At 41.6% G+C, this 26,254-nt stretch overlaps 1 protein-coding gene across 3 annotated transcripts in view; it reads right to left on the bottom strand.

The window, feature by feature from the left end:
• Window positions 1-26,254, bottom strand: part of ERC2 (ELKS/RAB6-interacting/CAST family member 2) — a 991,464-nt gene that overhangs the window by 181,343 nt on the left and 783,867 nt on the right. For 2 of the 3 annotated variants that reach the window (XR_008615821.1, XM_024123747.2), the window contains exon 15: window positions 17,964-18,098. Coding sequence is in view for 2 of the 3 variants with exons in the window: in XM_024123747.2 (XP_023979515.1) it covers window positions 17,964-18,098 (135 nt within the window). In the remaining variant the exon portion in view is untranslated. Of the gene's footprint in view, window positions 1-2,715; window positions 2,770-17,963; window positions 18,099-26,254 lie in introns of those variants that run through there. The other variant, XM_024123746.2, reaches the window with a different exon arrangement.

Genomic DNA, 26,254 nt, shown 5'->3' with positions numbered 1-26,254 from the left:
GGAGCAACTTTTCCTAAATTATGATTCATTTCAGCACCAAAACACCAGATTCAAGTCAGGGCCTTCTGTTGCTATTATAAGCATATTACTGATGCCTAGTAAAATAACTTCTTGTAATGTTTCTTTTATAAGGGCCATAAATCAAAATATTCAAAACAGTTAATTTTTAATGTGCCACTATTATCCATCTTTAGTTATAAATTTAATGTCTCCTTGGGCCCCAAAGATTGTAACGCGACTCAAAACATGCAACGGCTGTTCAGCAATAGAAGGTTCCCCCAGTATCTCATTATTTAAATCCTTAAGATATGGTTTTAAAAGCCTGAGGATATCTGAGCAAACTTGTTTAAAGGAGTCATAAAGAAAGATAAGCAGTTTTCCTCAGAAGCCTATAAAATTTATTACAGCATATAAAGCAGGATTATATATTGACTAATTTTCAGAAGACATTTGTTTTCTGGGGTACATGGCGTTTGGGGAAATTTCATTAAAGAATAAGGAGGATGGGGATTTAACACCACTGTCTCCATTTGCCTTGAGCAAAGCAAGGCTGCCTATGGGCCTTGGCACCAGTTCCCCACTGAAGACGACAAGGTTCCTACCTGAGGGGATGGCAGGGCGGGTGTCAAGAATCTTGTGAAAGAGCAATAAAAATTTTTATTATTCAGGAGGAGACACAAATGCAGCCCAGTGTCCTAACACTTATGATAGCAGAAGCAGCTCCACAAAAGAGCCCCAAGAAAGACTTACACTTCTCTAGGCAACCCCCAAACTCGTAGAACCTTCCTTTTCCTACCTATTCCACGCACATTGTGGGCAGGTTTCACATGGTCACTCTCTAACATTATAAAATCTTTACTTCTCATTTAAAGTTGTTTTAGGTCAATTTACATATTTATTAGCTTTTCTGTATGAGTAAATGCAATGTTTCTCTTTTTTTTTTTTTTTTTTTTTTTTGTGGTATGCGGGCCTCCCTCTGCTGCCGCCTCTCCCGTTGCGGAGCACAGGCTCCGGAGCGCAGGCCCAGCGGCCATGGCTCACGGGCCCAGCAGCTCCGCGGCATGTGGGATCCTCCCAGACCGGGGCGCGAACCCGGTTCCCCTGCATCGGCAGGCGGACGCGCAACCACTGCGCCACCAGGGAAGCCCGCAATGTTTCTCTTAAAGTTTTTCCTAGATAGGGAGTCTCTCAGACAGAATCTTAGGAATTTCTCTGGTTTCCCTAACCCCCCATATTGATAAGCTTCCCTTTGGAACCGCTTTGCTTCTGGAAGAGTTAATTCCAGTGTTGTTTTCCACTTTACCCAGGAAAGGGAGAAGAGAGGCGATAGTCTGATGTGACCAGGAAGCAGGTTCTACTGGTGGCAAATGGGTCCAGGAAGTGTTACATTTTTACTATGTGGGAAGATGTTGTAAAGGAAAATCAAACTCCTGTGTGTTCCCTGAAGGATCAGAGGAAGCAGTCTGACTCACTGGTGGGACCTACAACTGGTTCAACTGAGCAGTGAAACACATCAATGAAACTGTCACCCACAGGCAAAACACACCAGTTAACTGTTTTAAAATTCGTGTGAAGCACCACTGTTAAGGAATATGAAGGCAAGACTTGGAGAAGGGCACACCTGTTGAGTTATCCCAAAGAACTGCCTCTCTAATCACAGACCTGGGACATTTCACATTTGTCCCAGAAAAAGAACAGCACGTTGAGTACTTTTTGACTGTGGCACACAATCTACCACATTTCTTGTTCTGAACACAGTGGCATATACAATGTCACCAACTTCAACAGCATATTCTACATCACCATACGTATATTCAACTCCAGAGTGTTGTGACTTGGTGTTACACAGCCTGCAGTATCCTGAAGAGATGTGATTCCCAGCAGCAAAGGTCCCTAGAGTTCAGTGTTCCATTTTATAACACATAGCAATTACACACACCACTATTCAATTACAATGCAGATAGCCCAGAAATAGTGGGTTCTTAATAGCTAAAAATCAGCCTTTAAAAGAGCAAAACCCTCTGAAAAACTCAATGCATGAAACATAATGCAAAACTCCACAGAAGCTCAACTGTCAAAAAACAACAGATATAATACCACTCATGAGACCTGCCAATATTAATATTTCTATTCTAATTCACTTAAAGAGCTACGGTTACCCATTCACCATTACTATGCCTTGATCCTTGTGTTTTCTTCACAACTGCCAGAGAAGAGAGTACAATCCATTAAATGGGCTTCTTAGAGATGATAGTTTCAGCTCCATGAAGATAAACAGTTTTATTTCCCTTATTCCTTGAGAAACATGTGATACAACCAGAAGCACGTGAGAGTCACACCACACTGGCATATCTGGTAAAAGCAAGCAGTTGGCTGAAAACCACGACTGGAGAATCGTGACAATTTCTGAGTCCACAATCATGCCTTAAAAAGTGTGGATAAATCCTAACGAGGGCATAGTTTACATTTTAAATAACATAGAAACATTCAACTCGTGCTCAACCCAGCCCCAACAAGGCAGCACAATAATGTGGTTGCAGGGAGGGGGATCAGGAAGGAGGGAGCTCTTGGGGGTGGTCACAAAACACAGAAGCAAACATAGGGCACACTCACAAACATCAGCAAACACAATTGAGCACACATACCATACCACACTAGAATGCAATTTTTAAAAGAAAAATGATATAAAAGATGGTTTCTCACCCCTCAAAACAAAACTGGAACTTTGGTTTACAGGCCCGGCTATGCCCATATGCCCTCCTCGTCATCCTGCGGCCGGCCCAGGGTAAGGAGGTGCACGGAGAGGAGGGGAACACCGGAATGAAAGAAGAGAAGGTTAGTTACACTGTGATGCACTACAAAGGCACACTGATCTTCACTTTGTTTTTTAATCTTAAAGAGCAAGGGAAAAAAAATCCACAGTAACTTAAGTGCCACATCACTGACTTGTCAAATACATAACTGAGTTTTGTATCTATGGCAACCCCTACACAAAAACATTCCACCCACCTAGCTCTGAGTCTGTGTCAAGATTGGATTAGAAGATTAAAATTAGTCTACATTAGCAGATGATTATTTTTTTGGAAAGCATGCAATCTGAATTGCATATGCCTAAGGAGTAGATTAAACCTTTTAAGTAAGCAGAGAAGTAATTATAGTAACCAAATACCCTTAATTTCTCTTAAGCTTAAAGTATCAATAAAGGCTGAAGAAGAATTAAAAAAAAAAAACCTCCATCGACTTGGGTGGAACAAACTCCTGTAGCATGCGATAATTCACATTGGTTATTTCACAAAGGCTCAAACATGCTGTGATCTTCTTGATTTGTCAGGTTCTATTTTGCTCTCAGCATAAAAGAGGATGTGCCCGCCATGGAATGATTATACATTTGCATGGAATGATTATACAATTGCAATCAAATAAGTTTCAAAGCAAAGAGAGTAAACTTTCAATTCAGTAAAATGCTTGTAGAAAGGAAGTTTTGTTTAACTTAAAATTGTGTCCAACTGTGGATAAATGGAAACTTATTTGGTCTGAATTCTTGTTGAAAACGTTTCCAGAATGGTTCAGGCCATTTTCCTCGCTTAGTGAAGAAGCCGATAGGTAGGGAAATTGAATCTTTGAAGACAGAAGTATATCGACCAACACAAGGTCCTGTTTTGAACAAGAATTCTCATTATTTACTGCAAGGATAGAAACAAAGTGTAGAAAACTGAGGGGTTCATATCCTGGTCTCACACATAACTTGGGAGCTGTGTCTTTTAACAAATCCCTGATGAAACCAGGTTTTCCCATGATTTGCTTTTTGTTTTGAAAACCTGGAACAGGAAAAACAATAACTTGGAACATTTTCTCATCATATGTATCCTTATTGATTAAGTTGTTGTAATATTAGGTTGAATAATATGAAAATGTCTATATTTGACCATTTTTGATCTAGAAAACAGCAATTTCATACAGTTCAACCTAATATTGCCGACGGGTCAAGGTAATTTTCATCTACTCAAGAATTTAAAACCGTGGTCTTTGAAATGAGTTTTCAGATAATTTCTTCCCTTTATATTTCTGTAAATTTTATTTTGTGCATTTAAAAATATTATTCTGATAAAAAGGGTTCACCAGACTGCCAAAAGGGTCCACAAAGAATTCTTTGGCCCACAAAGAATTAACAATGCCCCACTGATTGGAGTCAATCAAGTGATTTGCACAGAGTCGGAATTGGACAACTCAGTATGAATTTGTACTGACAGTTTGGATGGTAATATTCTGGCAAAAAATAAGGTACAATTGATCATCTTAGCTGGGTCGTCTCATGTAAAATTGACCTGTGTTTATTTATCACTACACAGTCTAGTAATTCCTCCAGGCAATAAACTTCCCTTTTCCCTACATAACTTGAGAAATATGGATTTTTACATTCATTAAACTTCCTCTCAGTTCCTGGAGAAAAGCAAAGTTGATGTCCTTTTTTATGCTAATTAAGAAGGAAAGCCTACAGCATGGGACCCTCAGGCATCCACAAATGGATTTCAAAGGGTCTAGCAACCCCTTGTAATTCAATGCAGAATGTTGTAGGTATGTGTGTAAGTATATTTCTCTGGATGGAGGTCCTAGCCTTCATTATAAGGTTCCTGACCCCCAAAGTCATGGCTACAGAAAAACTCCAGGCTCAGAGTCACAGAACAAAATAGAAGGTTTTCCCTAAAATGCAGCCCACAGCCCCTGCTGACTGCTTCTAAATGGCTGTAAAATCACTCTCCTTGCAGAGCAGTTTATTTCATTTTGTATTTAAAACCCAACAGCATGTGTAGATTCAGTTTCTTTCAAATCCATTCATAGATGTTTTAAATTTTAAAAAAGAAGAAAGAAACAGGGAAGAAAGCCATTGCCACCAAAATCTACCACTATTTTCTTAACAGTGAAATGTGGTCTAATGCAAATCACTTTTAGCAAATTAAATATATTAAAAAGTAGTAATTAATTATGATTGAAGCAGACAGGAGTTGTAGCTCGAAAATATACACTGCCAATATCACTACTGTGCCTCGTCCACCATAGGAATAAAAAGGAGCTCCCAGATGTCGAGGGTTATTAAAAGCCAGATGTTGAGATCGACGTCTTATATGCTGGTGAATAAAATAAAGAAATATGACAGTCCAATATAAACTTTGCTAACATTTAACATGGCAGAAATGTGGATAAATTCCTTCAGTGAACTCAGAATATTACGTATTTCTTTCAAGGTTTTAGTTTCTAAAGTTTAAAGTTTTTAAAAGAAAATAGAGGGAAGTGGTGGCCATTTCTGGTCTCTCTAATCTTCAAAGCTTAAACATGAATTGACCCTAATCACCAAGTGATCTGGGTCAGAGTGAGTGTCCGCTTGGGGAATAAAAAACAAAAATGCAGGAGCTAATCAGAGATGGAGCTCCAAGCATTTCCAAACGTTCGCAGCTGTTTGACTCCTGCACTGCCTGCATCTTTGTATGCAAATGTTAATTTGCTCGGCAATCTTACTGCACAGAAATGTCAATCTGGAGACCAAAAAATAAGAAACAGATAAATGTCACTTGATCCCTAAATTCATGCCAAGTTATTTAGAAATTCTTGGAGTTTTACAATGTATCTATCAGGCCTGGGAGAGTCTGTTTCCTTCCCTTGTTTTTCTGTTTTCAAATCGACTTTGCAGTCGGGTTTCTGGATGTTGCCTGGCGTTTGCTCCCTTGTGTGTTCTCTGGGAGTGATTGCTATGCCAGGAGTGGCCAAAATATCTGGATGGGAAGAAAGCCTCTCTAGTCCATCCGTCATCCGCCTGCTTTTGTCCACAGCATCTGGGGATGGAACATTCAAGGTGGGCTGAAGCCCAGAACATAGTGACCACAAAACACAGCAGATATTGATGAGGGGGGGGAGGCTTAACTATCAAACAAACTCAGGATGTATCTATGGCTCCAGAGATGATGTGAAACCATGATGGAAATCCTGCAGTCCCAGATGCTGCGCTTTAATAGGGTTCTCTAAATACTGAGATAAAACAAAATCCCTCACCGGATGGGCTGCTCACGGGGCTATGCTGATGACAAGATCTAAGGGCAAAGTGACTGAGTCATCACTGACAAGACAGGAGACTTTCCATTGTGGGGGACATTTATTAGCCCCAGCAAAGAAGGTCTGGGAAGGAACTCCATAATATGACATGATAAACGGCCCAGTGTAAACCTTTAATTCGTCTTTATTTTGAAGTATTAGATCTAGCCAGCAGGCAAGCCCTGGCCCATCACAGGATTTTTTTTTTTTTTTAAACATCTGCAATTTTCTTTGAGTTGATAGCTGGCTTTTTTCCTGAAATCGAAGGACTAGGTTCCTAATGGGGATCTTACTGTCATGCTTCTCCTAGCTGGAAATGAGAATGAAATTATGGAAGCATCACTTTCAAATCAGCCCACTGCCTCTGTAAGAATTCAGCCAGCTGGCTCTGCCAGGAAGTTCAACCTGGCCTCCTTGTGGAAAACGCGGGAGACTGTCCTGGTTAGTTACAGGGTGTGGTGTGGACAGTCACCAGACCCACCCCTACTCCTACTACAGTTCATGGCTTCTCTGACACTTTCTGCAAACTTCAAGCCCCAGGACTCTGCAAACTTTGGCCACGCAAGCCACAAAAGCAGGACCACAGCGCGGGATTTATGATGTGCTCTGTGCCCGGGTTCGAGCAAAGCAGCTCCTCTTGGCATTTCCAAACTGCAGGCTTGGCCAGAATTGTCAAAAGAAAGCATGTGTAAAGGAAAGCAGTGGGCGTGAACCTGGAAACAAGGGTATTGAGCCTCAAGCCTTGAGCCCTGTCAGGGCACTAATGTGTTTTCTCTCAGGGTCAAGTCCAAACCTTCCCTCTGGAAGCCTCCCATTTGTGTCTTCCACCTCTCCTGCCTCCTAGAATGCTTAGCCCATAAATGGATGTCTCTGTTCAGGTGATAAGGGCAGGAATGGCTGTAAACTCTTACATGATTTGTATTTGTTACAGCCTGTGTGACCCATTTGCAGACAAGTTCTCCCAAAGAATAGAAAAGTCCTATCTAGATTCAGATACCTGCTTTGTGCTCTGTTTAAATATAAATGTTAATTTATTTCTGACCTGGGCTAGAAATGAGCCAGTGGGTATTAGCACCAGCTCCAGGTGAGAGAGAGTGTGACAGCTTTCCATGTTTCTTCACTAAGCCTCACCAAGACACAGTTATGGCGAGGCTCTTTGTGCAGACAGGGAAAGGCAGGCTCAGGGAGAAAGATGAGGTAGCTTGCTAAAGGACACCTGACCAGGAGCTGTGGAGCCGGGATCAAATTTCAGTCTGTCTGACCACAAAGGTACACTGTCCTGACATGTGAACTTTGAAGCCACAGAAAGAAGCCTCATTTTGGCCCCAGAAAACATCTGATGGTTCTGCTTAGCTCAGCTCTGAAGTCCTTAGGACTTTGCACTGCCCTTTTGCAAGCTGTTGAAGGTCCTGGTTGGAGCTGGATGGTACAACTTAGGTGGGGTCTCTCTGGCTCTTGGAAGAAAGAGAACCTCACATGCACACAGCAGCTGTCCCTGATAGGGCATATCAGCAGCACCCCAGCAAATTTCAAGGTCCCTGAGGGAAAAGGCAGCACCTCCACTCCCTTCACGCTGCCTCACAGCATATGTGGGAATTTAACATGTATTTTCAAATGAGTAAGTATGTAAGGATCGGTCCTTGCTTTTCTGAATGACTCCACTCCACTGAGAGAGAAGGCTGCCTGGATTCCAGGGTTCCTTAGGGGTGCCAAGATCACGTTTACTTGTTTCTCTCCAGAATGGTTCTGTCCCCTTCTCATTGTACTAGCGGCACTCCTGATTTATTCTTCTAACCTGAGTTGGAGAAAGCTGAACGGCACTGGCTAAGGGGCAACATGATGGGTGATATCCCATTTTAAAAGACATTTTAAAAAAGATATCTTTTAAAAAGGTATTTTAAAAGACACATGGGGTTGTTTCTCAAGGGAGAGGCAGAGGCTGCAAGCTGGTGCAGCCTGGTGGGTTTTCAGCAAGTCCACCTCACAGGGACCCCCTGAGGCAGGCAGCCATCTCAGTCTTCTTTGCCAAGCCATGGAGAATATTAGAGAAGCTTGTGGGACATTCTCCTTTACTTCTAATGTGGCATCTTTAGGCACTTTCTCAACTTTTTGGACTATCATTATACGGTGACTTGAAGAAACTAGTTTTCTATTTCCTCCAAGCAAAAGTAATTCCGACAAACCAAACTCTAGTACATGGTGCCAGCTCTCCCAGCTGAAAGATACAAGATACCCAGCTGAAGATGGAAACGCTGGAAGGCTGTACTTTGGCCAACAATATTTTTTTGGAGCCCAAAGTCAACATCTGCTAAAAGCTGAGCCACTGCCAGATAGCCATAAAAAAAGGGGTGGGGTGGAGACAGGCTTTATTTTCACTCCCTCATCCATCAGTCATTAACGCACGGCTTTGTTAAACAGAGTGAAAATTGTGTTTTTTTTTTTTTTACACGATTCTGGTTCTGCTGTTTCCTGGCTAGTGGGCAACCAAATCCCCTCGCCTCTTGACTTTTCACTTCCTCAGTTGCCTCAAAAAGAAAATGGGATCAGAAGACCCTGACACTTCATAGGGTTGCTGTGTGAATTAAACTGGAGAATGTAAATTAAACTACCTTGCAGACATTACAGACATATACAAATATAACTGGGCACACCATCCCTGTTGGTAGCATTTGATAGTTTGTCACTATTATAACAAATTATTTGATACTGCCCTAAGACCAAAGGCAAAAGGGTGTATATAAAAAGGATCTGATAGTGTATTAAACTATCCTTAGTTATTTTAACATCTCTGGGCTGTTCAAAGCTAGCGTTTATTCAGTTCATTAATATATAGATGCTGAAACAATTTTTAAAATGCTATTGTTCCATAAATAAGGTAGTTTTCAGAATCTGTGTGTGTGCAGTATATGTTTAAAGAATGTTTCCAATTCTCTTTTCTGTGGTTCCTTATCTCCTGAGTGCTGCAAGTGCCTGGGGTGTGGAAGACCAACACGATCCTTATTACATCAGTTCAAGAAAAAAGGAGAGGCATCGGTGTTTAGCAATAGAAAATGGATTTCCCTGCTTCCAGACCTTTCAAGGTTGGCCACCCCCTTTCAAAGGGGGAGCTGGAGAGCTGCCTCTTAGACAAACGTGACTGGATTAAAGCAGCAAGTTGAAAAGGAATCAGTGCTTCCATGTTGCCAAGATGAGTTACATCTACAAGCTGGGGAGGGTAGACTGTGTCTGAAAACCCCTGCTGACTCAAAAGATGCTGCAACAAATCTCTTAATGAAACCCTAACACTGCAAACAAGGTTTAAAACTAAGAGGAATCAGGGAAAGGGGAGAAAAACAACTCTACCCAAAATAGAGTAAGACTGAAATCTTCAATAGGCTCAAATCTCCTTTAAGGAAAAATCCTTTTCTAAGAGGAGGATCCTGATGCATTAAGCAGCTCTGCCTTTTTCCCAGACAAGAAGACCCTGCCTGGCAGGGTTTATCAAATCGTGCCCTCATGTGCTTACATGTAAGGAATTAACATCACACCCAGATTAAAGAGCTTTGGCAATAACCTGCTCATCTGCAAAGCCAGCTGCCTAAGGGCTGTATCAGCCCCGCCCCCCTTCCTCTCCTGTGGCTGTAATGGTTGGCTGAGCACGTAACTGTTAGTAGGGGAAGCAGCAGTTAAATACCTCCCTCAACAGTTCAGACACTTGTCCTCATTTCCTTCCTTACCTGTGGCCTCACAGACAGCCATGACAGGGTCATTCCAGAGCTTCTGCTCTTAAAAACAAGCAAACAAATAAACTGCCACCTTTAGTTCCCAATGGTGAGAAATCACATATTCCTCTGGTTCATGTTTTAGTAGCTTTGGGGATTTTTGTTAGTCTTTGAGGGATAAAGAAAAAAACGACATCTGAGCTATCTTTCTACTTCATGTACTTAAAAAAAAAATCTGTTGAGTTTTAAATATAGCATCTTCCAATCTACTTGTGATAAAAGGAGCATCAGAAAAGGGGCAAGTGAGCACAAGAAAAAAAATTCGCAATTATGTGTGCTGAAGGATGTTCACTAAACTTATTCTGGTAATCATTTCACAATATAACCATATATCAAATCATTATGTTATATAATTAAAATTAATACAATGGTAAAGGTCCATTATATTTTGATTTTTGAAAATTAATTTATTGTTTACAAAAAGAAAAGAGGCAAGTGGCTCACAAGATTTAATTCAAAATGCATTCCAGGATATCTTTGACTCCAATCCTCAGAGGACTGGCCCAAGAGTGGGAACAGTTGAAATCTCTGAACCCTTATCCCATCCAATAAACATCAGCCCAACAAGAGGTTTCTTCATGGGTTTTTGAATTTGAAGGCTTCATCCCTACTTGAAGCCAAAACCCAAAGACTTCTTCCAAGAGGTGGTCCATGAAATTAGATTTGCAATGCAAAAAACCTCTATCGTCTCTTGTTCAGTCAAGCTTCAGACATACTAGCTTGGATGGGAAACTGATATTAAAACCCTAAGACATGTAACTTTTCTTATTAGGTTACTGTCATGGGGAACAAAAATTTTTTTGTTTGTTCTGAAACTATCGTAAGTTCTGATATGTGGCAGTTAATTTTTCTTCCATGTAGGAAACATGAAAATGTATTTACACACACATACATATATGTATATACAATGTATATTCAAACACGCACTCAGGGGAAGTTAGGGAGAGAAATTTCTAGTTAAACATGATCTTGAGAAATTCTTCCATATGTGGAAAAGTCCTCAGTTCGTCTGACATATAGCTATACATACATATATACACACAGGACACTATGTATACATTTATCCCACATTCATTTAACCTCAAAACATAAAATAAATTCTTTTTTTTTTCCTTCCCTAAGCAAAAGCTAGGAATAACAACTCTATATACAGAATCCATCTTCTGGGGGGCAATGGAGCAAGTTAAACCCCTCGTCTGTTTGTTAGAATTCAAAGGGCTGCACTTTGGCTAATCTGTTGGTGAAAGTGCAAGGAAAGCAGGGCATCAATCACAGAATCCCAGCCAGCATTTCACAAAGAGGGCAAGTGGGGAATCCCAGCGCCTTGAGTTGGCTTTCTGAGAAGTAACAGGGCCCAGGGAGGAACTGCTGTGACTTCTTCCTTCTCTGGGTGGACAGTGAGACTCCACCAACTCCTGTTAACCAAACATAAAATTCAAGGCCCTGGGAGGAAGAGGAAGAGGAAGAGGAAGAAGAGAAAAGCAGGGGGGTGGCTGCGGTTACAAGACAGATCTGGGGCCAAGAAACACATGGGGCTTGGAAATGTCACCTGCCTCCAGCCACACCTCCATGAGGACCTGATGGCTGGAAGTTCCCCTCCGATGCGAATGCTCTGCAGGACACTGACTAATTCACTCTGGGAGCACAGGAGTATGCAGCATGGACAGAGGTGGGAAGGACAGAGAGCAGGAACCTTGTTTTTATTTTCAGAACTAACTCTACCTTACGGCTTTTTTGCCTGAAAGAAGAGGGTAGAGGGGACATGTTTCGAGACCAGAAATCTCAAAACCAGCGTAGCGAGCGTTGCAGCCTCTTTGAAGAGAGCATAGGTGCAGTCAGCATGGCAAGAATCACTGGGATAATTTCATTATATCTTAAAATACGATCTGTATATCTGTCTCATGACCACTAGTTTGAAGAGAAAGCCAAATCTGGGTCTGGGTTCTCGAGTGAACAAGTTATTTGATGGCTTATGGGAAAATAACATGTGTCTCAAGCAAAATTCTATAGGAATTTTCAGCAGAAAATGAAAGTGGACATTCAGTGCTCTGAAATGTGTCCAGTGGTACAAACTCATGTTTCAGCTGAGAGCCAACACATGCTGGAACCACACAGTAAACAGGAGCAACAGAGAATAGACCAAAGATCACTATTTACATCTGCAGGCAGATTCTGGAAATTGCCAAGTGGAGTGGGTAATATTTAGGATTAGGGCAATCACATTTCTAGGAATAGATTAGCAGAGTGGACACCCTAAAGCTGAGGATGCAAAATAGAAAACCGAGCTTCTGCCACAATAAGGTCACTGTCTGAAAGTACTCCAATAGCCCTGGCTGATCTGATGGCAGCCCTAGGCCAAGTGAAGCATCCTCTACTCTGCTCTGGGGACCTGACTTGTCCCAGGCCTTGTGTGTACAGAGGCTCATGAATGAATAAGCAACAGAATGTGGGTCCTGGCAATCCACTGCCAAGGGCCCACTGTAACCTAGAGCAATTCCCCTCCTTCTCTGTGCCAGGCTCTCTACTCCTTGAGGATCTCACTCTGCTGACTCTAGGGCAGTGGGAGAGTTGTAAGAAGCCACATTTTCACTGGCACAGTGACAGCAGGAATAGAGAAGAGTAAAGGGCAAGGGGAAATGGGGGAGAATGAAATGAATGGTCACAAACAGAAGAATGGAAATAATGTCGAGGAAGGCTGGGGCAAATGGGAAGAGAACTGATGGGATGACATTTTAATTCAAATTTGGGAAATAAATCAAAATGAGAGAAAATCTGCTACAGTTGGACAGGAAAGGGAAAACACACATTTGCATTCTAGAGGAAATCAATATTGTAGCCATGCAACCATATTTAATACATGTGGTTGCATAAATATATCCATACTGACATCCAAGGAGGTTTGCCCCCAGGGTACAGCACTCAGAGACGCAGGCCCTTCTCTTGGGCCTGTTGATTTTCAGGTGTGTGACCCTGAAAAATTAACAGCCTCTCTAAGCTCCAGTGTCTTTATCTGTACAATGGGGATACTCCCATCTGCCCTATTTCCCAAAGGTACTACGAGAACAACTCATTCAACAGACATTTATCAAGTGCCTACTGTGGGCCAGACAAGTGTGACTGTGCTTTGCAATATGTAATCAAGAGTATGAATATGACATAAGATACGGCCCCAAATTTCCTTAATCAATTTAATAAGTCTTATGCCTCTATGCTCCTGGACTCTGCAGCCCTCCTTTAGAAGTAAGATTTCTATAAATAAAATGTGAAATTTAAATTTCACTTGGGATCTGAAAGTCTTCAAGGTGGTCAAAATGCCTTGATCTTTCCAACCCCTGTGAGTGAGAATTTCCATTCAAAGAAGGAGGGAGAGAGAGGAGAGGCAAGTTCTAGGCTTGGAAAGTGGCCATATATTCTGGAGTTTCCAGTCCAAAAAGAATGTTTACGTTTTTGCCAGTTAGGCCCCCACTAATTAGAATCAGAATGGCAGATGCTTTACCAAACAGAGGTGTGTTTTGCACACAAAAAAGCAGTAAGATCCAGGTCCTTAAAGACCCAACATCCAACTCAAGACGCAAGGACAGAAGTGTGAGTCCTGGAAGCCAAAGGGCAGTCTGAATAAGCCTGGCATTTTGAGTTGGCTGAAGTGTGGTGTTCACCCTGATGCCATACTTTTCTTATCCATGGGGTTATTAGTCCATACCTGGGAGCCACTGGAAGGAGATTAATGAAATATGACTATAAAAAGCATATGATGCCTAGAAAAATAAGTAACAAATCTTGGCATCATGGTAAGACAAGGAAAGATGCTACTTAAAGAAAATGACAGAGAGTGACAATGACAGGTACAGAGGGCATTTAGGAGAAGTTGCATTTCCACTGAGCTTTTCTAAAATCAGTCAGACTCGGTAACTTCAATAAAATAAAATCACTAATGAGTCTCCAGCATGTACTATTTATTCTTTGGTCTTAATTGTTTCTCAAAGCTCACCAGTAGCTTGTGTCATGGGAAATATCTGTTGTCTGCCTCTGTGCCCGCTTCTTGGTTTGAAGGATTTCCTAAGGCATTACTGGTGTTTCTCTGAATGTTCTGCTTGAACATATTCAATGACTGTGGCTATCCTGGGGGTCATAGGCCACCAAATATTAACTGTTCCTTTCTTGGGTAGGGGGTCTAGGCTGCTGGACTGCCACACCCCACTGACTTCTCTTACATGTTCCCCATATTCTCTTCCCCTTATGACACTCATTTTCAATCTCTGAAGAGCCATGTATTTATGATTATCCTCATTTTCCTGGGTCCTCATTCTTGTAATGGCTCCCTTAATTCCAATCTATTGATTTTTTTTGGTGGGATAACTCATTCTCAGATGTCAGAGTCTGAAAAAAAGTTATCCTAAGAAATGAACACTCTCATTTTCTGCTATGCAAAGCATAAGGAAAATTTGCCTTGAAACTTCACCTTCCGGTGAAAAACACTGGTGGAAACTGGATCAGCCCTGTTTTAAACTGGGTAGTCTCTTTCTTCACCTGATACTCTGAGAACAGTATTTCTCAGAGCACAGAAGTTACTAGAAAAGAAGAAGAAGAAAAAAGATTCCATGATCAAATAAATCTGGGAAATGCTGGGTTAAATAAAATTGGAGAGCTTTCTTTCTTATATGGCTTTATAGATCCTTTGATCTGTTAATTGTACCAAGACTCTCCAAGACCGTGTTATAATACACAGCACTTTCCCAAAATTCTTTGCCCACCAAATCTTTATTTCAAGACTTTCCTCATGGGACTAATGTTCCAAACGTTACTTTGGGAAATCCCAGTCTAGACTTATAACCCTTGGATTCAGTTTCTCCCAAGAAAGCAAAATCATAGTAAAGGAGAGAGGGATAGGGAAGAAATGGAAAAAGAATCTAACTCTGCAAGTACCTGGCAATACTTAAATTTAATTTCCTAAGGAAAAATGAGTTTCTCTGGAAAAGTAGAAAAGTGGCTGAGTTTTTATATTTCTTCATTTTCACATGTATCTGACCTCTTAATAAAGCTCAAAAGGCAAAGTCAAAAAAAAAAAACAAACAAAAAAAACACAAAAACAAACAAACAAAAAAAAAGGCAAAGTCAACATTTTGTAGCCCCTCTTCTAGAAGATATAGTTGGTCAGCCTCATGGCCACAGGAAGGTCAGGGCTGGAAGATTCACGGGAAGGGAATCGGGAATCCCTGGAAGAGAACTTTCCCCTTTAAGTCAGTTCAATTAACATCAAGAGAGTTTAGTTTAAATCTCATCCAAATCAATCTGTTATTCAGACTCTAATGTTGTCACATACTGATATAAAGCTGTCACTTTCTCCAAAGAAGTAGTTCCACTCCATACATATTAGTATATATACTTAACACAATTATGTGTAGCTTTTGCCATCAACTGGGAAAGACTTCCCAGCCGTTCAATAACTGTTACAATCTGGGACTTACTTAGATTTATAACAATGCACATACTGATAGATGAGTTGGTGAATATGAATCTCAAAATCCCGTACAGGGAAAGGCATCACTGTCCAAGACCTGGGATACCTAGTCAGAAAGGGCAACCAGCCCAGGGGATCTTGCCATCTCCATCACAGGAGTCATAGGAGTCAACCTATTCCTACCAGGGCTCCTAACTTAAGCTTCCTCCTCTGATTGAAAAAGTGAACCAAGGGAACTTTACAGCCTAGCTGACTCCAGTTTAAAACCACAAAGCTATCCTTCTGATTAAGGGTGTTTCACTTTCACAGTGAACCCCACTGCAGTTCCTAAGTCATGGGCCCCCTAATTAAGTTATAACTACCTGTTATCTGTCTTGTTCTGATTGACAAGATCCTGAACAGAACTGAATGAGACATCAGACTTTTGCTCTAAACCAGACAGCAAACCCCTTGAATACAAGGGTATTACCCATCATCCTCTTCCCCAAGCCCAGCAAAGTGGCCGGCGCGGAACATGTGCTCCAAGTATCGGCTGAATGAGCAAAGACCCAGCAGCAGGACTCTAGTCAGTTGAGGACCCCCTCCTCTCAGGGCCTGGATTTTTCATCTGTAGAAGAGAATGAGGCTCTCTGCCTCTATGTTCATGGTTTGCTTAGAGTAGTTACTGAGATGGAGAAAGTGAAAGTGGAGGGTGAGCGCCACCTTCCTAACAGTGCCAAGGAGAAATGTGTACCAGAGGTCCTGACCACGTATGTTAGTCAGACATTCCTCAAGGAATGCTAATTCTTCTGTGGAGGGCACCACTCCTGAGCAATTATTTCTGCCCCATGACAACCTCTAGTGTCTGTAGACAAACGTAAGAGGGTCAACCAAACAGGCAAGTACTCTAGTCTAATAATTAAAGGTCTCTGGAAAGGTATCCGGAGACTAATTTTGTAAAAAATATCACTCACAAGGAAGGTAAATTTGAACTGGCGCCGTGTTTCTAGCAGGACACATTAGTGTATGTGTCTCCATGATGAAACAAGACGGTTATCTCAGCAGGTCCTTGTGCAAACCACTTCCCTAATTTGCCTCCAAACCTTCTTTCCGTCCCTATAGTGTTCTCTGTTCCTGTTTCTCTGGGGGAAATTCCAGGGTGGCCTTCTAGCACCAATAAAGCCTTACACTTACACCTCACGGCAGAAGGTCAAGGAGCAAAGGGCAGGGATCAAGAGTGAGAATGAATTAGTTAGCAGGATGCCAGGTATACTGGGGCAGGTGAGCGTGGGGAGGTGGTGGTGGTTGTGAGGGATGAGAACTGAATAAATAAAACCAAATCAGACCCACACCACAGACATACGAGATAATGACATAAAATTAATCTCTCTCTCCATTTTGCTGATCTCCAAACTGAGAACCATTTTTGAGAGCTAATGACATAAACCGGTGCCTTTCTGCACTTGGCTTCAGAAACTGAGATGTCCTGTGTGGACATCTTCTCCAGGGTTGAGGTCTCCGAGGGCAAATGTTTCCCAGTACAAGGATAGGGCCAAGCTGGGGGCGGGGAGCCCTCCGATTGGAGCTACCGCACTGCACAGCTCCAGGGGGTATATTTTATGTTGTATACTATATAATTGGTGCCCCCGGGAGTTGTACTACTGGGAAAACACCTTGGAGACTTGGAAACTTAACTTCTCCTATGGGATGGAGTGACATGAGGTAAAAAGGAAACAGAGCCACCTGAAAAAAAAATTTTAGGAGTACAATAAGCACCCCTTCCTCCAACAAACAGGTAAACCCCTCCTCACACAGGTAATTCAAATAAACCCTTCCCTCACATATTTAGAAATATAGAACAAAGGCATTCACATTTACCCAGATGATTCCATTCCATTACCTATGACCCCATTCCTCTTAAAATTTATTGTATAAGTTAAACTACTTTAAAAAAAGGTCATAGTACAATAAAGGAGGAATTACTGTCAATATTGACTATATTATCCTGCTAGTTTGCATTTGATTTCATAATCTCCACAAAATTTACCTTCAAGAGTTTTAATGCTAAACATAGTTTTTGCATGTGGTGGGTGAACGTGAATATCGTTGAAAACCACAGGAGGGCTGTGTTTTTGTCAATCCAACTCTTCACTTCTTTACTTAGTTAAGGGAGAAGATAGGGTCCAAATCAAATAAACTGGACCCCTTGACTTCACTGGCTAAAATGCAAGCAAAACTGATTTCTTTTCATGTTGTTTTACCCCACTTTTAATTTGCATCACTAAGGAATTTTCTAGGACTGTCCTCACCAAACTCAAGGCTTCTCTGATTGCCAAGCTCATGGAAACAAAGTGCTTTCTCTTAAAACTCTGAAAGAGACATTCCAAAGTAAGCCACCATTAGATACTGAGCCAGCAACAGACTACATATCTATGAAAGAAGAAAGGAGAGGAGGAAAGAAAATGCATAACATAAACAAGAACAGACAAAACCTTAAAGAGGAAGGAGAAAGGAAAACATTTAGATTCCTTGAGTGATGGAAATAAATACCAAAGCTATTAGTTTCAGTTCAAAGAACGTATCACTTTATGCTGTTTATTATTTCTTGAGGATTATTTATTTTATCTTAGAATATCCAAAGGGTAAAAGGGGTCTTGGAGGTAAGCGGCAATGAAACTGACCTGGTCAGGAGAGGGCCTGTGATTGGAATGTTGCGACCTCCCAGGAGATCGGTGGTGGTGGTGATGGTGGTGGTGGTGGTAGTGGTGGTGGTCCTCATCATAGTTGTCTGCCATCAGCTTCATTCTGTTCTGGGTCTGCACAGAACAAAAACCAGGGAAGATTCCATCAGGAGCTAGAAGACCAGCCAAAGAGACTCAGGGCACAATTACAGCACCTATAGGGCTCCCTTTGTTCCTTTTTTAGGAACAGTTCTCATTTTTAGTTACATTGAAACTTAACAAAGAACGCACCATGCCATGAGCTTTGGCGAAAGAGGTTTTGAAGCCACTATGTTGCTATGTTCTGGATCTATGTTCTGGATCTATGTTGCTGGATCTCCATTCAGAGACGTAAGTGTACTTCCCCCACGAGATTTAAAAGGCGATAAATGGACACATACTAAAGTGCTTTGTTTTATGTTATCAAGCAATCACAGAGATCCGGAGTAAGCCTGCAATCACATACTGTCAATGGTCACATCCTACACTCTAGAGCAAGCAAGAGAGGGAAGCCCTGGATGAAAAGATGGAAAAGGCCTGGATGGAGACAGAGAACTACAGACAAACAGTGGCCTTGCAAGACAAGGCACAGAAATCCACTTAAAAGCTGCCAAATGCAAAAATACTGATGGGGATGGTTTATTACCATGATGACTTCTAGGGAAAGGGCACTCTATGGACATTTTAACTGATACTGTTCTTTGAAGAAATTAAGCAAAAAAACCCGAAGTTGATGGAGAAGAGCTTTACTCCCTGTTATGTTTGTCACACGAGACAACTAGGTGTCACAGTTAAACCCCAAGGGCCATAGAAGTGTATTGTTTTATTATGTGGGGCAAGAAAGAGACCAATGATCAATCGACCTAACAGGGTCACAGAATCTAGAAAACTGCCTAAAGACCCTGGAAAAAGGTAGACACAAATATCCAGCTCAGAAAGCCAGGAAATGCAGAGACTACAAGTGTGGGTTTGGAGATAAGGCCGTCTGGGTTCAAGTGTTGCTGCACCTATTTGCTGGTTACATGGTCTCCTGAGAGTTAACTATTTCTGTGCCCCAATTTCCTCAACTTTGAAATGAGAGTAATAGTACCCCTTTCCCTGCGGTTGTTCTAAGGAGCAAATGATACGATGGACTTCAAGTCAGTCCAGATCTGGCACATAATGGGATTGAAATAAAAGTCATGCTATTATTACTATTATTATTGCTGTTGTTTACTGGAAGACACTTCTCCTTCTTAATACATGTTGTTTCCTTTGCCTGTGACACCTCCCCCAGCCACCTTCCTTTGCCTCTAACTTCTGTGTCTGGTCTTTTCCTGACCCCACCCTTGAGAGCAGGTGACGTGTGCCTCCTGCTTACCACCCCTCTCTAACCACCGATTTATCTGTTCATTTGTCAGTAAACTTGAGGCTGTTTCTTTCATCTGCCTCTCTCCAGAATCTAACACAGGGCCAAGTAGATGTAGATAACATTATACATGCTGTTGCAACCAGTTACTGAAAGAAAGAAGGGGCCATAATTTTGAGGGACGCTGCCATTCTAGAGGCGAGCTGCATGATTGTCCTTAGCCATGGAAGGTCACTAAGAGTTGAGGACATCTCATGAGTTGCCATAACAATACCACTGGTGGCTCATGACACCAAGCCATCAGCACTTTAAGAGAGCTGGAAGTCAGAGGCTGGCAGAGCCTCCAGCCAGTTGGAATTTTACTATGTAATATAAATAATACTCTGATAATAATTCTGGACCTAGCAGTCTACTCTTATAGTATTTTTCATGTATGATCTAACTTAACCTCAAAACTTTCCTGGGAGGAATTATTACTATCTTCATTTATAGCTAGGAAATCAAGGCATAGATTTCAGTCCCCAGAGTCTCTTTCTTGACATAGAACACGGAGATTTTCCGGGTCTTGCAATTCTCAATAGCTAGGCTTTTCTCTTAGCCATGTTGCTAGCAAAAAAGGCAAACAGCCGAACAGGTAGAAATAGCTTTCTCATAAATGCTTCAGTTCTGTTAAGTTTTGGAAACACCTCACATCGCAATTCTATGTGACAGAGGATGTCTCATGATTTACTCACTCCATTTTTAAAAAATGTGTATGGTATTTGAAAGGCCCCAGAGTGTACGTAAAAACATGCGTGCGTATGGATAAAAACAATATAAGTAGAGGGAAAGAGCCACCTAAAAATCTAATTTAAAAATCTTAGGCAACTGTTGGCAGCTGATAGCATTTCCATCCTTCACTTGTCCACTTAAAGTGTCAGAAGACCCAATGGACAAGTTACATTTTGTGAGAAAGAGCAGGTCAGTGGAGCTGTTGCCGACCAAGTGCTGAGATTCCCCTATGCGGGAATCTCTTGTACACGAGATTGTGAAATTCAGCGTTTACACCTAAAATTCCAGTAGTGTCAGGAGCCTATACTTTTGAACTCATTAACTAATAAATCTGGAATTGTTACTTCTAATAGAATTCTGAAAGTCTGAAGGGACCTGTAAGATCTGCTATGGTCAAGAAGGAAGGGACTCACCCAAGAATGAATGATGAAGCCTAAATGAACAAATAATAACTCTGCTATTGTAAACATCATAATGCCCTTATCCTTTGGGAAAGCTCCTGTGATTTTATGAGATTATTTTCTTACCAGCGACAAGCTTAAAGTTCCCTACCTTTGAACTGTATCCCATAAAAGAATGTACAAGCTAAACAAGATGCTATATGCAGTCCTAAATGTGTCTGCTGAAATGAGGTGTTGGAGAATAGGCATGTCATGGGATAAAGACTGTAAATGAATGATGTCATCTTTCCAATTTGGTGCTGAAATATAAATAAACCACGTTGTTCATGTGAATACCAGATCTGGGGGAAATGTACACAGAGCAATTGTGAGCGGAAGAGGCTTCTTTTGATTAGTCTGGGCTGGAAGAGAACAGTGTGAAATGGAGATGAAAAATGAGAGTTTAGCCTGATATTTTAGACCATTTTTATTTATCTTGCTTGTAGCACGTCCCCTAAACTATGACCGATTTCTTACAGGCTGGTTGCTAGTTTTCCCTTCCGTAGAAAAGTTTGACCAATCCTGCCCATTTAATTGTCAAATTGGAAATGGATCTCTTAAAAAATTTTTTTCAATCTACACTACCTATCCTCATCTCCACCCAATTATATTGGTTTCCTAACACACCAAGAATGGTCTAGAAGGATAGGAAGCCATGAATAACATTCCCTAAAGGTGGATGGAAGAAAAACTGCAGAAAATTTTAAGAAGGACTGGAACAAGGATACTATTTGTTCAAATATTTCCAGACATGTTTACCAGGTGATGGTTCACATCCCTGCAGCCATCAGATAGATATACAAGGTGCCCACCACAAAGCCTTAGACAGAAAATCCTCTGGGCAGTCATAACTGAAATCCCAGGAAAGCTAATATAGAGTTGGAACTAGATAGCTTTCCACAGCTCTGCACTTGGCAACTCATGGCCTCATTTAGTAATTCACTGAAGTCCATTTTTATTTCCTTTTCAGAGTTTACCAAACTGCTGACCTGACACGTTCGCCTTTGGCTAACTGTGTTATATTGGTTTTACTGTATTATGTCATGACTGCTGAGACAAATCTCATCAGATTTCATTTTCTACTTCCTCTTTCTTCCAGGCGCCACCTTATTTCTCTGGGGCAATAGGTTCCTAACAGTTCTCCTGCTACACTCTTGCCTCGAATTGAACACAATCTATAGTCAAGAGTGACATCAGACCTCTGTTACTACCTGGCTTTAGAGTCCTCAGAGGCTCCCCACTGCCCTCAGGAAAGAGCCCCATCTCCTCCGTAGCTTATGAAGCTCTTGTGAGGTAACTGCTGTTCACCTCTTGGCCGCCTATCCTCCCCTCCCTGCCCTGGGACAGGCTGATCTCTGGTCCTGTCATGCCTTTTATCCTCTCCCCCTTTACCTGGGTTATACTCATTAGTTCTCCTGGTCTTAGCTTCAACACCATCACCTCCAGAACCACTTTCCGTAAGTCCACCTCAGAAGGGATTAAGTGCCCCTCTACTGCCTCTCCCAGAATTCTGTACGTACCCCCACCCGCTTCCATCATAGCACTTATGTCAATGAATGGTAAGTAGTCACGTGCTTTCTGGGCTTTCTCTGTCACTAGGTTGAAATTCTCTTGAGGGAAGCACTAGGTGTGAATTACCCTTTGACTCACCACCTAGAACAGAGTCTGGTATATAAGTAGCAAGTAAATGTGTGAGGAATAAATGTGTAAATGTACGAAGGAATGAACAGGCCACTTCACAACACATGAAAGGAAAAAATACACAATTAGCATCTATGATGAGCCAGGTGAATATGTAACTCTTCATGTGATAGTTTAACCTTCCTTATTGTGCATTTGTTTTTGGTTGTTGTTGTTCTTGGGAGTGAGAGAGCAGGATAAATGTATAGTTTCGGAGCTGTTACAAAAGTCAAATTGTTCTTGTTTGAGAAATGTTCTGTTCTTGAATAAAACGGACCTACTGAAATACTCCCTGTCTTTGGGTACTTACATCATTAAGAATAAAGAGTGTGGGAGTGTTATGGGTTCATTTCCTTCCTATTGTCTAGCATTTGGAAGAGCAAGAATCTTTAGAATACTTTCATTAGCACCCAAAGTCAACCATGGAAAACTGAAACTGTATCCATTAACTAAAATCCCTGATGAACACCATCCGTGAAAAGGTGTCATACACTCCATCTCTCTTGACATTTCTGAAGAGTTTATCCAAGGAGCTCTTGAAACAAAATGAAAATCCTTGATTGACTAGTAATAGACTCAATAGCTTAATAGCAATATGTAGCTATAAAAGTGTAACATTAAAACTGCCTTTAAAAATATTTTAGCAAGGTGGCAATAATGAACTATGCTTTGATCAGTCATCTGGATCAAGTTAACAATAAAAACTTCATGACTATGGTTTAAATAATAAAAAATATACAATAAGATTTGTTGCTATGGGATATGGAGATAATACCATACAATAGCAATTACACTTTCTTCTCAGGTTTTCTTTCTCCCTCTTTCCTGCCAGGGAAATCCGAAATAGTCCAGAACTCTTCTACTGGTCATGTTTCTGTGAAGTTAGAGCAAGGTCAACAGTTCTTGTCTCTGAGTTAAAGATGAAAAAACCAGACAACAACTGAACAGTGAAAAGGGAAGGGATTTCCTGAACATCCACCAGGCCCACACGGCAATGAATCATAATTGAGTGGGGTCTGGGTTCCAATGCTTGGGTCACTCTTGCAGGACAAAATGAAGCAGGAGGGTGAAGAAACTATTAGGAGAATATGCTGCATTAGGGAACCTTATGGGAGTAATTAAGAATCACTGAAGGGACGCCTTCTACTGTGGACATTGCACAGAAATTCATTCAACACTTACCAAACTCCTGCAACCATAAAGACTAGAACAATTATGTGCCAGGCTAAGGGTCTGAGCAGAATGCATTCACTGAATCCTGAGATAGCTATTCTTATGAGCTGTCTTTTACAGATGAGAAAACCAAGCCCATGATCACTCAGCTAGTGAGCAGAGGAAAAGGACTTAAACCCAGGTTTCTGACTCCAGAGTCCTACGGTAGTGTATGAAGGGTAAGGTCACAGGCCAGATGCATGCAACAAGGCAAAGATAAATACATGAGGAATTAGAGGATGGACTATACCACAATACGAGAAGAAAAACAAGGAGAAAGGCTTGGTTTACATGAGTGTCTGGAGGCAGGGGAAATCCCCTCTAGCTCACGGCTGTGACATCAATAAGGCTCCATGGGTCAGATGACCCTTGAGCCAAGATTTGAAAGTTGGTGTGGACATGGGTATAAGGAAGAGTGGACTGGGGAGATTCTATGGTAAACTCACTCTCTAATCACCATGAGAGGAAAAATAGGTCAATGAGGGGAACTGAAACCCAAAACATGGCATGTGTGTGTGTGTGTGTGTGTGTGTGTTTGTGTGTATGTGTGTGTGTGTGTGTGTGTGTGTGTGTGTGTGTGTGTGTGTGTGTTGGGGTGGTGCTTTCCTCATTCCTTTATTGGATGTGGGGAGAGTAGGAAAAATATTTGAGATGATAGTTCCTATCTTATTTCTCAGAATTTATTAGCTTGGGGCATTTTGGAAAGAAGTTAAGAAGAGCCATAGCCATATGTTCACACATGTCAAACTATGACATCTCTGGGAAAATGGGCCAGGCTCTGGACATCTATGTATTTACAAATATCTATACAATCTACTGCTGCAGCATCAGTCCTGCCTTGAAAACTGCTCTGACCTCCTCTGACTCATTCAGCTCATCAGTCCTTCCTGCCATGCATCTGCAGCCAAACAGGACATTGATGAGACTCTCCCCCACAACTTTGCTGAAGCCGTTTTCCCTTAGTCCTTATTTATAGACAGAAAATTAGTAGTCACCATGGATGGTTTGGCTGCTATTTTTGTACCTACTCATTAAGTACTCTTATTTTATTTTATTTTTAATTGTTATAGGGAAGTCAGTGCCCCTCCCATACTCTCTTGTTCCACCCTGGAGGTCACTTGTAGACTGAATGGGCAGTCCTGGATGTGCTGCTATCTTCCCACCTCAAGCCCCTGCACCTCTCTCTACGTGAGGTCTTCCTCTGGTCACAGGGGCAGGTTTTGCCAGGGAACAGGGCAGACGGAAGAGTTGGGCAGTTCATACCCTTAGAAAAACCCTCAATCTATGAGGGAGGGAGGTGATGGATAAATAACCAGCACCCCAGTCCCTTAGTGGGACCATACTATGGTGTGTTCCAGAGTCTCTCAGTAGGTCCCCAGCAGGGTGCAGCCCTGGTTGACTACATTGGGAAACCACCCATTAATACATCTTTATCTGCCTTTCACTTCCCTGTATCACTTCTCAATTTTCTCACCATGTTTCTTGGGATCACCTCCAAAATAAACCACCTGCACCAAATCCCTGTTTCTGTGTCTGTTTTTGTGGGAATCTCAGCAAAAGTCTAAGGTCTCCACAGGACTAACATTTCTGTGACTACCAGGACTTTTCATGGACAGCTCTGAAATTTCTCATTACCTAGGGAGACAGATCTCTCACCTTTCTTAGGCAAGTAACAGAGGCCTAGCACTAACACTGTTTCTGCCAAATATTCACTCTGTGACTCAAACTGAAACACTTTTCCATGAGCCTTAGTTCCTGTATCTATAAAATGGGCAAGAGAGGAAAGAATGTTTTAGCATGAACCAAACTCCACATGAATAGATGTTGATCTGTTCTTCTTCTTTATTGTACTCTTTTGGTAGTTTTTCTTTTCTTTTCTTTTCTTTTTTTTCCCCTTCTAAAAGCAAGGGAGGGAGATTATTCTGATAAAGTACTTCCTGCTGTCACCTTAGGAACCTGAGGAATTCCCCAAAGGGTTATGGGCAGCAATTACAGCTGAGAATATCACCACCTCTGTTCTGCTATCACCCAATGCAGCCCATGGGGGCAGAATTATTTATACAGAAAGAGTTCTATGTACTTTTCTAATGATGTAGAGATTAGTATCCTTAATAGTAGCAGAAGACAGGTTGGCACTGTGAGACAGAGCCTCCCGTGAATATCAGTGATAATAACTAGGCTTTCCTAGCCCTTGCTGTGTGCCAAGCACAGCACTTTGCTGTTGTCATCTCTTCCAGTCAGTCACATCAATGCTCTGATGTAGGCTGCCGGGGAGGGGCATATTCAAAATCTTTAATGGCTGCTATCACAGATGCAGAAGCCCATAAGAACCAAGAGCAACTCAAATGCATATGACCTTACTATCAGCCCTACTAGAGGCTGCTATTATCCCCACTTTACAGATAAAGACACTGAGGCTTACCAGTATGACAGCTCTATTTGCCTTCTTTGCTACAATATTGTGAGCTGAGATTGTGGGATAAGTTTGAGAAAAATGCCTTTGTAATGCATGGGTAAAAAGGGAAAGTCAAAGTAAAATAAATAATAGCAGTGGTAGTATTTAGAAAGAAAGAAACTGAGAAAGACTAAGAAACTTACCCAAGATCATACAAATGATAGATTTGGGATTATGATGCCAGAGCTTCCTAAGTAACCACTCTACCCCACTGCTCAGATTCATAAAGACTGACCCTTTTATTATAAAAATTAAGATTGAGTTGGAGGGCTTCCCTGGTGGCGCAGTGGTTGAGAGTCAGCCTGCTGATGCAGGGGACATGGATTCGTGCCCCGGTCCGGGAGGA

The sequence above is a fragment of the Physeter macrocephalus genome, chromosome 18, assembly GCF_002837175.3.
Source record: "Physeter macrocephalus isolate SW-GA chromosome 18, ASM283717v5, whole genome shotgun sequence".
Taxonomy (NCBI): Eukaryota; Metazoa; Chordata; class Mammalia; order Artiodactyla; family Physeteridae; genus Physeter; species Physeter macrocephalus.
This window is presented reverse-complemented; position numbering and strand designations above follow the sequence as displayed.